General features: G+C 35.3%; 2 protein-coding genes across 4 annotated transcripts in view; one reads left to right on the top strand and one right to left on the bottom strand.

Annotated features, from left to right (window-relative positions):
- LOC115632936 (palmitoyltransferase app) overlaps positions 1–4141 on the top strand; it is a 92840-nt gene extending 88699 nt beyond the window's left edge. The window contains exon 13 of one of the 2 annotated variants that reach the window (XM_030530231.1): positions 2821–4141. In XM_030530231.1, the coding sequence (XP_030386091.1) occupies positions 2821–3767 (947 nt within the window). In that variant the 3' untranslated portion in view covers positions 3768–4141. The remainder of the gene's footprint in view (positions 1–2820) is intronic. The other variant, XM_030530232.1, reaches the window with a different exon arrangement.
- Positions 4142–5613: 1472 nt separating this feature from the next.
- Positions 5614–12928, bottom strand: LOC115632430 (cell death-inducing p53-target protein 1). Of its 2 annotated transcripts, none has more exons than XM_030529572.1 (3): positions 12796–12928; positions 6138–6468; positions 5614–6066 (listed from the first exon to the last, which is right to left on the bottom strand). In XM_030529572.1, the coding sequence occupies exons 2-3, from the start codon at positions 6428–6430 to the stop codon at positions 5961–5963; spliced, it is 399 nt and encodes a 132-aa protein (XP_030385432.1). In that variant the 5' UTR covers positions 6431–6468; positions 12796–12928; the 3' UTR covers positions 5614–5960. The 2 variants fall into 2 exon arrangements, with proteins under 2 accessions (XP_030385432.1, XP_030385431.1); XM_030529571.1 differs by lacking the exon at positions 12796–12928 and adding an exon at positions 6605–6688 and having other exon boundaries at positions 5925–6066.
- Between the last annotated feature and the right edge of the window lie 159 nt (positions 12929–13087).

Raw genomic sequence — 13087 nt, forward strand, 5'->3', positions numbered from 1 at the left:
ATATGAATAGGAAATCAGGCATACGGTACAGTCAACAACATTAAAACTACTTAGAACTGGCCGTCATGGTTGAATTTCAGTTCGCGTCCATTTTCTTTCGATTACATTTTTTTTGTTAATTTTTTTTTTATTTTTATTTTATCTTCAAGGCAAAATTGCTGCTGCTACTCTATAATCTGAAGCGCGCTAGCACGTTTGAATCGGTTGTATTCAATAAAATGAATTTGATTTCTTTCTCGTTTTCTACACACACTAATGCAACCTCTTTCTATATCTTTCAATACATTCTAACTTGACTTGACTCCAAATAAATGGAAAAATGCAATGCAAATGATTGTATTGTGAATTAATTAAATAAATAAACAATGATAACTATTTGAAACCGCAATTGAGGGAAAGTTTTTCACGCAAGTGCCGCTAGATAAAAAATATACATTTTAAGCCTTAATTGGGTGAGTTGACTCTGAACAAAAGACTTTTTGTTGTTGTATGTAATAATAATGTTGATGACAATAATAAATTATATTTACCTTAGCAGTTTATGTGAAGAAAGTGCATAAACAAAAAAAATTATTAATTCAATTATGTGCCACATTTTAATTTTGTTTTCCTTATGTTTTTCTTTCCTTTTTGTTTTTGCCAGCGCATATAGCTAATAATTCCTGAATAGGCAGCAAAATTTGAACTCTTTGGCTGTAACACAATTAATTATTATTTTTATTTGCAGCATTTAGTTATGCATTTCCCTCATACAAAGTCGAGGAAAATCTCACGCATAAATACTTAGCATCAATTATTATGCTGTAGCCAATATTTGCAGCAAGTTAACAAACACACAAACACTCAGAGCAACACATCCAAACCAGAAACCCCTCGAATATAAAGCAAATTGTTTATTTTGTTTAAATATGTACCTCTCTAAAATAGTATTTTGTAAAATATTTGGCCTTTGTTGATCCATTCGATGTGCTTATCAAAAATTTCAAGCATGCTTTCAATGTGTTTTAATTGGCACTTCGTTACATTTACAAACATATAACATAATATACGTACATATATAGTTACATATACATATTGATAGTACAAATTAGTAAAGTAAACTCAATTTTACGTTCAATTTCACTTCCAAATCGTTCAACAGAAATTACCTGCCGTTGTAAATAATAACTGGAGCTGACGCTTCGCTTAATTAAGTTATTAAGTTTTTATAAACATACATACGTTTTATATACAATTTTTTGGATCTTCCTGCAAGTAGTTTGTAAATTAGAAAGTGGTTTGCGAAGCTCGTCCTCTGAAGGAGAATTAAAGGCAAAGGGACGTCGAAGATTCTGTTTATAACCTGTACCCATAGGATAATCAGGGTATATTATGTATGTCATATGCCGAATGAGACATATCCTGTTTTCACACGGCTGATTGGTTCCAGAAACAACCGTGTAAAGAAGATATTGATCATATGAAAAAATAGGAGATTCGTTCCTTATCTATAACGAAATATACTATACAAGTATATATATATTTTTAATTTTTTTTTTAGGTGTATATTTCTTTAGAACTTTAGGAACCAATTACCTATTTTTCCATATGATCAATGTATTTTTGTACACGTTGTTTTTTTGTTTCTGGAACCAATCTACCGTGTAAAAACAGAATTAGGTGTATATATACAAATATTCTCAATCAGCATGACAAATCGGTATAGTCATGTATATTCAATTATATCCGTTTGTGGAAATTTTATTCAAATCGGTTAGTTTTAAGAAAAGTCATTGGCGAAACAATTTGAATCAAGTACTACGCCAGTAAACTGCAGGGGGGATTCGCTCTTCTTGTTCCTTCTGATATAACTCAGTTCTGGGTACAGGATACTGCACTGTCGGGCTTGCTCGACTATAGCCTTATCTCTTGTTTTATACAGGAAAAATCAACTATTATATTTATTTCCTTTCTCCATAAAGGAAAATAAGATTTGTATTTTGTGTTTTAAATGTTGTCCCCGCGATTATAATGCAGCTTTAATAAAACGAGATTCAAATACCCAGATTTTTTGTTCAAAATTATTTGGGATTTTGTTTGTTTCTGAGAAATATTGGAAAGTTGATTGGAAAGTTTTACAAATTCCATTTTAGTTAATAACACCCAGCCCTACTCGCATATATCACAATGTAGCATTAAAGCTTGCAGGATGATTCTTTCAGATTAACATTAGCATTAAATGCATCGCTAAGAGCCCATCTGTTAATTTCGAAACTGTATTATCTTTGCATTAGTTTGGTTTTTGAACCCCACCGTCTAAAAATTGTGCACATTGAGGCTTGAAATGCTGCCTTCTGTAAACTGTTGAACATAAATACACAGACACGTAGGCAGCAGCCTTATGCACCAATGTCCCAAATTATGTTTATAATTTATTCCATCATTTCTATGTTAATTTAATGGTTTAGTTCTTAAAACCAATTGTAATTATATTTATAGTATACTTTAATTTGCCGCCTCCTACCGCCCTTATTTGCATTTTGAAATAGTTTGTTATATCAAGCAGAAAAACAGACCAACAAACAGACACACGCACCACACCACACTCACATACATATATACAAACATATATACACAGTAATAAAAAAGACAACTAGCAAAAAGTATTTGGAATCAAAATACGAATTTTTAATTAGTTGGCAAATTTGTTGTAATGAGAATTTTAACAATTTAAATGTTTCTCATTCATTATGCATACAAAATACGAAAATTGTTTTTTGACTAATCTCACTCTCTCCCTCTCTGTCTCTGTCTCTCCCTTTCTCCGTCTCGCTCCCACAGGTAATTCCAATAGTTTAGCACAGCTGGTGGATAATGAAATACCTCTGGCGCAAATGGACATGCCCGCCTACTCACAACAAACGGCCGCCCAGTCCCGTCAGTTCCGGCACCACAAGCAGCGTCAGCTGTCACAAAATGGCGGCTGTGGCAGCGGTGGTGCAAACGAGCTGGGCTTCGAAAATCGTCTGGCCAGCAGCGAGGACGAGCTGGACGATGCAGAAGTTTTGGTTGTGGGTGGCACGGAAGTGGTGGCCGCCGTAGCTGCCATTGCCGCGACAAGCAAGGCACGGGAACTACGCAATCGCAGTGGCAGCTACAATAATCTGTTCGATGTGAGCTACGATGGCAGCAATGTCCTCAATGGAACCTTAGAAGGAGGCACTGCAGCAGCAGCCGCTGCCGGCGATGGCTATCAGCCTTCAACGGCAGGAGCGGCTTTGCTAGCCGCAGCCATAAATGGAGACCACATGCTGCCCAAATCCATCTCACAAACGGAAAATATGTATAGCAATGTGCCTCCAACGACAGCGACAATGGCAACCACGACAGATGCCACCTTGCACGTCTACTCCAACATTATTGATGAGCGCGCTCAGCAGCAGCAGCAGCAGCAGCAACAACAACAGCAGCAGCAGCAACGGAAGCAGAAACAACAGCAGCTATCGACCACCAATGTGCTGTCCTCCACACTGCTAAGCGATGATCTCGACCTGGACGATCCGGTTAGTGCCTCTTTTGTGGCCTCACACAGCAGCGGGCCGCGCAAATCCGCTGGCGATGGCGCCGAGCATGCCAAGTCGGCAGATCGACTGCGAATGTTGCTTGACACAACCATGATTGACACGGCTCTAGATCTGGACAGCTTGGATGGCTCCAGCATGGGCAACAGCTCGCAGTCGTGCTTGGTGAAGGCACCCAAAGGCAGCAGCAATGCGCCCATTGTCTGATTTTTCTGGTGTGGGCGTGGCATGTACATACATAATTTCTTTAACTTTCGCCAGCAGCCGTAGTGGCAGCGAGCGAGTATTAATAATTTATTTTAATGCCTTGTATGATTTTATTATAAACATTTTGTTTTAATTTAATTTAACTCAATTAACGCACGAAAAGAATAATGCTAATACTATTTGAATGCAGAAACTATTGATTTAAAAACAAACACAACTAAAATATTACCTTAAAGCGTTACGCAAATTTAAAGCAAATTGAATAAATAAACGATAAAAATAAGAGAACATGTAAAACATTAATATATACATACATACAAAATGTGGTGAACAATGTTAACAATTCAAAAGGCATTAAAAACAAAACAAAAACAAAAAATATTACAAATAAAAAAATATATATGGAAAAAACGTATATATGTATACATATATGGAAAAACTGTTTATACAATACACGCATATATATGTAACATTACAAATATATATATATACAGACATAGATAGTTATAGCCTATGTATAATTTTTTATATTTAAGTTTTTACAACAACGAGCAAACCTGTTTCTTTATTTAGAGTTTATTACGATTTTCAGTAATAAAAGGAAAAATAAACAAGTCGCATGCAATATGAAATATGAAAAGATAAAAAGCAAATGTTAACAGCTTAAAAGGTAAACAGTGTGGTGTATTAATTGTTCATAAATTAAACATAGTGTGTATTTTGCGTGGTGTCAAATGTTATGTGAAGCATGGGTCGAAGTCTACATAGTATTCGTAATGCAAACAATATATAAAAAAATAAAGAAAACAAGAAAATGTTAAACGTATGTATGTTTTGCGAAACTAACGAACTACAATTATACAAAGAAATACAAATTATGAATAGAGAAAATGAAAAGTAAACTAGTTTTTTTTAATATTGGACGATTAACTCAAAAGTTGGTTGGCGCCGAAGTGATTATAAAATTGTTCAGATCGGAGAACATAACCTTTCCATTTTCCATTCCTATATTACAAAAAGAACGTCACCAGACAGGTCATTTAAATAAAACGACAAAAACGGCAACTTTCAAACATATATGTATAACTAATATCCATTCCTTTAATGTTAGAACAATTTCCTTTTTTTTTTGTATGCCAAAATGTTTAAAAGTGCGGGAATAAATTTTAATTTTGTTTGCATAACCTTATACCAGATGGCGCTTTTAGTTACAGGGTGATTCAGCACCTTGTGAAACATGAACTGGCTCAATAAAGCGGCAACAAGTTTCGATTGATGGGCGCACTTATCGGTGTCCCTTGAAAATGCGAACGGCTGCGAAATTCAAATAATAATAAGCGTTGGTGTTTTGTAAGTTTTTATTTTATTTAAAAAGTACACGACATTTACATCGAGTTTGTGGTATTATTAATCAATATGCCTTATATGGTATAAATTATGCATTTTTTAGTGCTGAAGACTTGCAAGGTATTTTTAATTTATTTTAAAAATATTTATATTTATAAATTACTAATTTGTAATCTGCCAAGCAATGTGCAATGTCGTTTTTTTTCCGAAATAAAAACCAAACTAACCTTTAAATGAAATGGCAAAGTGTGCCGGAAGTTAAGTATTTGTATATATAAATATGTATGTATGTACGCAGACTCCCATAGTTAAGGCAGGTTTAAGCTATATTTGATTTGATTATTAGTAGCTAGCTCTTTATATCTTTTGCCTATTCCAGCATTTGTGTGTCCTGTGCTTATTACTCTTTAATTTAAGTGCAAAATATGTGCGCATCTATTTTTAGTGTTGTTTATATGTATTTTAGTTTCTGTATCTACTCTGGTAGATACATATGTGGTTCGGGGGCTTTCAAATTTATTTGAAATACATCATTAGTCTTTCGAGCACATTATAGTTACTTATAATTTAAACAATATACATTTGAAACTAAATTGACCAAAAAATATAGAGGTGTGCCAATTTGAGCAATAAAGCATATAGATTGCGCGTAAGATTTGGGAAAACGTTTACAAATGAACACAATTGTAAGCAATTGCGTCTGCCTTTTCATTTCCATTCCAGTTCGTGGAACGAGAAACGCAATATCGTTCATTTAAATAGTACAAATTAGACAAACGTTCGCTTAAGTTTAAAACTGCCCAGCAGCAACTCGCCGCAATTCAGATTGAAGTTTCGCTTCCAGATTTATCGACGATAGCGACCCAAATAGGCCTTGCAGTTGGGGCACGTGTGATGCACATCCATGCAGTCGTCAATGCAGCAGGGTATTAGGCAGCAGCCCAGCCAGCAGCTGTAATTAGAGGCGATCAGAAATCAGACAAATTGTTCAGCATTTGGGCCACATTAATATTTCTTATTTACCCCAGCAAGGCAATAACAAAGCCGGACAGATAGGCAATCATCCCGGGTTCCGTGCGTGTAGTTGTCTCGATTTCCGCATGACAGGACGGACATATCATATGTGTGGATGTGCGACTAATTGGCACCACTGTGGTCACAATTGTGGCATTTGTGGCCACCGCGGCGGGCGCCGGTATGGGCGTGTATGGTCCCACCGGCTTAACTCCACCCATGGCCTCCTGGTAGGAGGGTGGTGCCGATGGTGGCGGCACATACGTGAATTGTGGCGGAGCACTGCCTGTGGACTTGCTCATCTTCTACGGCTAGTGTAGCTAAATGCGTTTAAACAGAGCTGCAAAGAGATGAGAGAAGAACCAAGTGTCAATAAATTTGTTTAATACAGCAGAACGACACAACCGGGCGTTTCTCTCTCAATGCCGAGCAAGCCTTCATCGTCTCCGGTGACTCATCTTGGCACTCTCACTCACACAAATCACTCAGCATTTGAATTCAACACAAAGCGCCCGTAATGTGAAATGTTTATAGAGAACAGAAATATTATTTCTTAGTAAATTGGTTTAAAATTAATTTTCTACTAATGTCAAATGGTGTGAGGCCTACTCACAATGCTTATTTATAAGATATAAACTTCTATCGTTTTTCAACTAAGCAGTGCCAATTAAAGCATGAAAGTTCCAACACAATCTGAAGTAACAAATAATGTCCACAAACGTGAATCTAGCTGAAGTTGTTTTATTTCTGTCTGTTTACTGATTTTACATCGCATAATAGCCCGAAATATAAATGAATATGAAAAGCATATACATATTACCTTTCTATTTAATAATTCAATTGGAATACGTTTATTTTTTTGTTAGCTGTATAAGACTTTATTCTACTTGTACATACCTACATATGTACGTAAAAATGAAAGTCTGTTTGTTTGGATGACACGACCCAGAAGGGGAAAGCAGCTCATGCATTTGTTGAAAGTCCTATTTTAATATTGTATTTAACAACAACCAATCACAGTATTAGGTTCTAGATTGTTTGTCTTTTCAACCATAGAAACAAAATCGATTAAAGAACAAGATATTGAAAGGCTGAAAAGCTTAAAAAATAAATAAAGAGGAATTTGGAAATAGAAATGAAACTCAGCAAAAATTGTAATTTCATTGTTTTTCTTGTTAGCTTGAGAACATTGCGAAAATTCCCCTTTTCTTGGTTACGAAGTTAATTGGGGTTTGGGAAATTCAGGCCGAAAGTGAGTAAAAAATGAAGTGAACAAAAAGCTTCAGTACCTCAGCGGCATCAGAAAAGAATTTAGCTACCAATACGTGGGGAAATGCGTAGTTTACGGGCGGATCACTCCTTCTGTAATACTAAAAAGTTTCGCTATACATATAACTAGACGAGACTTGACTGTAGCAGTGTCTTAGCTCAATGCTATTCCAGCCCAAGGCGATCACATGCCCCTTTTAATTGAAATTCTGATTGACAGTATGTACCCATTTGAAAGGAAAATTTAAATGTCACAATTGTCTGCTACAAATACTTGTACAAATATATGTTCATGTGTGTTTGCGAATGCATATGCGACATCAATTAGCAATATCGTTAAATTGTATCTGATAAGCTGCGACAAGTAGTATGAACAACCATGTATGCGAAAGATTGTACCGTAGATAAGATAAAACTGATAGACTTGTCGTTCCTAAATGGCCTAGTATAGTGATAAACGGACAAGTAATGAACTCTGAGGAACCCCTGCCCTGCAATCTGAGTGGACGTTGCTCATCACTCGATATATACTACATACATACACGTATAAAGATTTCTGGTGCGCACTCATTTGCAACACTCGCTGACGCCAGTCGTTTGAGTGGGTCAATACCCATTGACCGTCTATAAAATTGTGCTAATCATTTGCACAACGTTAGCCATGAGAATTAATTAATAAAATATATAAAATGTGTCTGTTTAGTAAAAATAACTGGCAGGGGAATGCACAAGTATTTCCATACGCCATGCAAAACAAAGCCGCTGTATGCCTTCCCCTTCACCACGCCAACTAATAATAGATACTATTCAGTTAGCCATGTGCTGCGTGCAACTTTCACCACAAACGACCAAAACACGTCCGTTAAAGGAGGAGGCATGCCACAAACAGAGACCGACACAAGCTGGCAAACTGCAAAGTGTCAGTTGCAAGCGGAAGTTTTGTGGTGCACAAAACCAGATCTCCACGCATAGAACTCTGCTCTCGTAGGCGCATAACCACAGCCAGTTAGTGCCTGAAAATCTGGTTAGCTAGCCGCCTGGAAATGACAACTGGACGCACTTGACGCGGCTGAATCGAGCGGAAATAAGCCACAAACAAATACAAGTACATACACTGAAAGAATTGTCGAGCAAGCATTCAAATGCATTTTAAAATCTAAATAAATTAATGGTTAACTATTTCAATATTTGTAAGTCTTTCAATGGTGGCATTTAATATTTGTAATAAATATAAATTGTATTATTTAATATATTAACTATGAAACTATTTATTTAAAACAATAACAAACCACTTTTAGTAACAAGGAAATTAATCAAATCATAGAAAATTCAACTAGGATTGTTAACTTGGTAAAAAGGAAATGTGAGAAGTCAAAAGTTAAGACATTTTTAAAAATGGAAAAAATGGAAAACATGCAAATACTAAATTTAATATCTAATCCGGAACTGAAAATATACGAATACCTAATAATAGTTCGATAAGCATTCGTAGGTTTAAACTTACTAACAATTTGAGTTTTATATGAAAAATTCCAAATGTTTGAGAACCAATATATGAAAGAGTAATTCTAGGTGGAGAACAGTTATCTAAAGTATCATTATTTTGAAGAGAGAATTTTTCAGGTAACCATAATCAAAACCGATTATTCGCTGAGTGTACATATTTTCTGAGTGCACGCGTTGGCCGAGTTTTTTAACCGATTGGTCGACTGGTTGAATGGGAAACTGCTTGGCCAGCGATTGTGGGCGCAATGCATAGAAAAACTGAATGAACCCACGTACCAGCGCGTGTTCCATGACAAGCTTTGATTGCATTTATTCATATACTATATTTATACATTGAAGTATGATTATATAATTAGGAGAGTGTGTTTGTGAGTAATTGGCATGAAATGTAATGGCAAACAATGTTGCTTTTGTACAGCGAACACAAAAAGGCAGCCCTATGACAACAATTACCGGACTTGTCTGCTACGGAGCCACAGAGTGACTATCTTTTTTGACACTCTTCACAAAAAGATACATGCATATCAATTTGTTAGCATTGAAAATGTAAAAACCATTCCTCAATCCAGGATATGTTAAATGTACGAGTATATTGATCAACATCTATGCTCATACGAAGTATTCGAATCAAAATCGAAACATCTCCAAGTTTGTAATAATAAAGCAGTCCTTAGTATCAGGTGGGAAAAAGCATTATAAATACTTTCGAAACAAAAGTATTTGCTATGAATGTTTACTCTTTCATATAATAATAATAAGTCAGCAATTCATTTTAATAAAAAGTAAAAATAAAGAAAAACGAAAATGTTATAGTTTAATCTTAAAAACAAATCAGATTCTCCAATTCTCTTTGTCCACCACATGGGGGAATTTATTATGTTTAGCTTAATATCTTTCCAAGGAAGTTTAGGTAGAATCTCAAAAATCTAAACATGTGCCCAATCAAAAAAGAATAGAATAGACCTGTTAACATTTGCGTTTTTAATAAAAATGCAATTTGATATTAGTCTTCGAAATATGTCAAGCTTTAAGAACTTTTAAAGGATATGGATATGCCAGCTTAAATATTAAATCGGAAATTATAAATTGTTGTAGTGTTTAAGCCAATTTCTCGAAAGATTTTATTTATTTATTAGAAAAACTCCTATGCCTTGTAAAATTTACATACGAGCAGGGAAGAAAGTTATGCATAAAATTTTTTCTTCAATTATAAGCGGCTTTCAGCGGGACTCAGCTGTTGATAATAATAATCCCAATTAAATGGGTGTTATTCCCTTAATAGAGCACACTTTTAAAATCCTGCTTTTGAACAATGCACCGTACAGGATTAAAGCATTTTCTTATGTGGTTTCAAAGGTTTAGCAAATCTATACATCAACGATCAAAAAATGATCAATGAACAATGATGTAAACAAAATATCGATGTTAGCAGATAATTCGAATGGCATTTACATAACCATTTCTGTAGGGTAATATTCTAGATAAGAATATAGAAGATAACGTCGTAGTTGTTGCTGCTGTTGTTATTATTGAAGCGTGTGTTTATTGATATGTCAACTGCTTTATTGTGGCTAGTGGTAAATTAAATCATAATAGCAGAAATAATAACAATGCTCGCCGGCATGACAACAATATAAGTAGTGCAACAAAAATAATAACAATAGCAGCCACACAGCAAATGGCTGTTTTAGCACAAACAGATGTGGAGAGAGATATTGAGATACAGCAACTACAGACCGAAAGCAACAGCACAGATACATATGTACATACACGAATATAAAGACGCATGTGTGTGTTCGCCGTGACGTCATTGAAATAACAAAATGGTACAAATAAATATAGCACGAAAATAGCCAGCGGCATAGATATTACGAAATAAAAATAACACAAAATATCCATCAAATAATGACAGCCATTCCTTATACTCCCAAATCACACACATGTGCGCATTTGACTAGATTTCAAGCTGTGATTGAAGAAAATACAATTTTTGATCAAATTTTCAGCAACGTCAAAGTCTAAGCCGATAATCTCACGCGATTTTGATGTTTACTTCGCGTGCAACTATAAGTTGTACATATATTTATGTACATACATATGTATGTGTATATGGCTCCCGTTCTGCGATTTCTTGATAACGCAAAAATTAAATTTAATTAATCCACGCGTTAGCTCTGTCAATTGTGTTTCACTTCAAAAGCCATATCATGACGAAATCAACATGAAAAATAACTCGGCAGAAAGCAAGCGCGGGCTTGCGCACAATATGTATATTGCTTTTTCAGCGAAATAAATTTGAAATTTTAATTCAGGCACAAGGTCTACACAGTCTCTGATGTCTCTCATTAATGTTTTTTTTTTTTGTTTACACTTTAAAAGAGAGCATGCAGTTTCAATCAATCACCGCAGTCAGATTATATTTTGGGAGCGTTTATCGCATATTTCGTTTATCACCAATTTCGTGTGGAAAACACAGTTAACTTTTGAAAATAAGAACTCTGTTCTAATTGGATTAATTATTATCATAAAAATCACTCTTCCAGAAATGTTTTTTTTTTTTTTAGAAAAATATTTGAGTAATAAAATTTCAAAAATACCAATTTCTGTCCATTAATTTCATTGAATTGTTTTAATATTTTAGGGTATTATAGCTTCGGTGCAGCACTTTTTATACTCTCTGTGCTCATCTCATCGATGCGTTTGTTTGTTTGTTTCAGTGCCTCAGAACTGGTGAACGAGGCGTGCGTTCACTCTAAAAGCGTTTCAAAAAGGCAAATATTTTTCATTTTCATTTTTACGCCTTTATGTGTATGTATGTATGTATGTATTTTATGTCTGCACTCTAGGCAAAATTATATAATTTGCTAATTTAATTGAAACATAAGCTCTGCACTTTATTTAATCCTTTTTCACATTTTAATGTCAATCCAATAACATGTTGTGCTTTTGCCACCTTACGAACATACTCAAAATGAGAACAACATTAGGTTTTTATTTATATTAGGTATTGAAATGTTGATACAGTTGTTAATTCAACTCGCAGAGAAAAGATTTGTTTCTAGAAATGCTATTTGCTTACAATTTACTGATTAGTCGTCTGATCAACGCAGTAACCTTTTACCAAATGGGGCTTAGCAAATAGCAGTGAACGCGCTCAAATTGTCGAACCCTAATTACAAGAAATTACAATTACAAGAAAGCTATACAATGTGGTTGACGAGCTGACAATGGGAGACGACCTTGAAAAAACTTAATCTTATGCCTATTGAAGCTCTGCCCTTACAACATGAATTAATTGATAGAAGACCATAGGCAAAGGAATGCGGCGGCGCAGATAGAAACGCGTTTCTGTAAAACATATGCTGCCGCTCCAAAGATGACGTCGTCGCGCCAAAATTGGACAAGAGCATGCGATCGGGGGCGGCAGAGAACAAAGGGGCTTGATATGCTAAACACTCACACACATCGCATATTTTTAGCAATGGGCGCAGGTGTATAGAGACCTTTAACATATAATGAAATACATTGATGCCGTAATTGTTAATGGAATAAGTGAAATCCCAGGCACCATTGCAAATTTTGAGCACGAAACCCAAAACCGGAGTTGCAAATGACACACACACACACACTGGACTTGGATGTGTGTGTACATTAATACAAAGCCGTTCATTAATAATATCTGTGTTAATTTTCAATGCACATTTGTAGGTATGTTGAAGTTATTGTTGCTCCATTTTGGTTGGCCAACCAATTTGTTAGCGTTTGTTTTGCTTTTAATTACGCGACGATTTCTTAAAGTCTTAAACCACATCAACACACACAAACACAAAATCGCCTTTCGTGCTCTGAGTAATTTATATTTCAAGCAGAGGCCACAAACCATAAAACATACCTCTGGGGAATTATATGCTTTTGCAACTATAACGTACAACAATGCAGCACTTGTATCTTAGTTTGCAGCAAATTCTTGCTAAATAACACTCCAACCTTTGCTCGAATCACTCGCGACGATGCAATCAACACGATGGCAAAAAGGCAACTACATGATAATTTATCGATGCCTTCAAATAAATTAATCATTTAGTAACGATGCCGATACTGAGCTCCTCCACTTGACGTTTTACTACACTACTCTTGGTTTATAATTTTGTGCCATCCCTGAATTCCTCTCATACATTCCACAA

Source organism: Scaptodrosophila lebanonensis, unplaced genomic scaffold (assembly GCF_003285725.1).
Source record: "Scaptodrosophila lebanonensis strain 11010-0011.00,11010-0021.00 unplaced genomic scaffold, SlebRS2 tig00001415-arrow-pilon, whole genome shotgun sequence".
In the NCBI taxonomy this organism is placed as follows: Eukaryota; Metazoa; Arthropoda; class Insecta; order Diptera; family Drosophilidae; genus Scaptodrosophila; species Scaptodrosophila lebanonensis.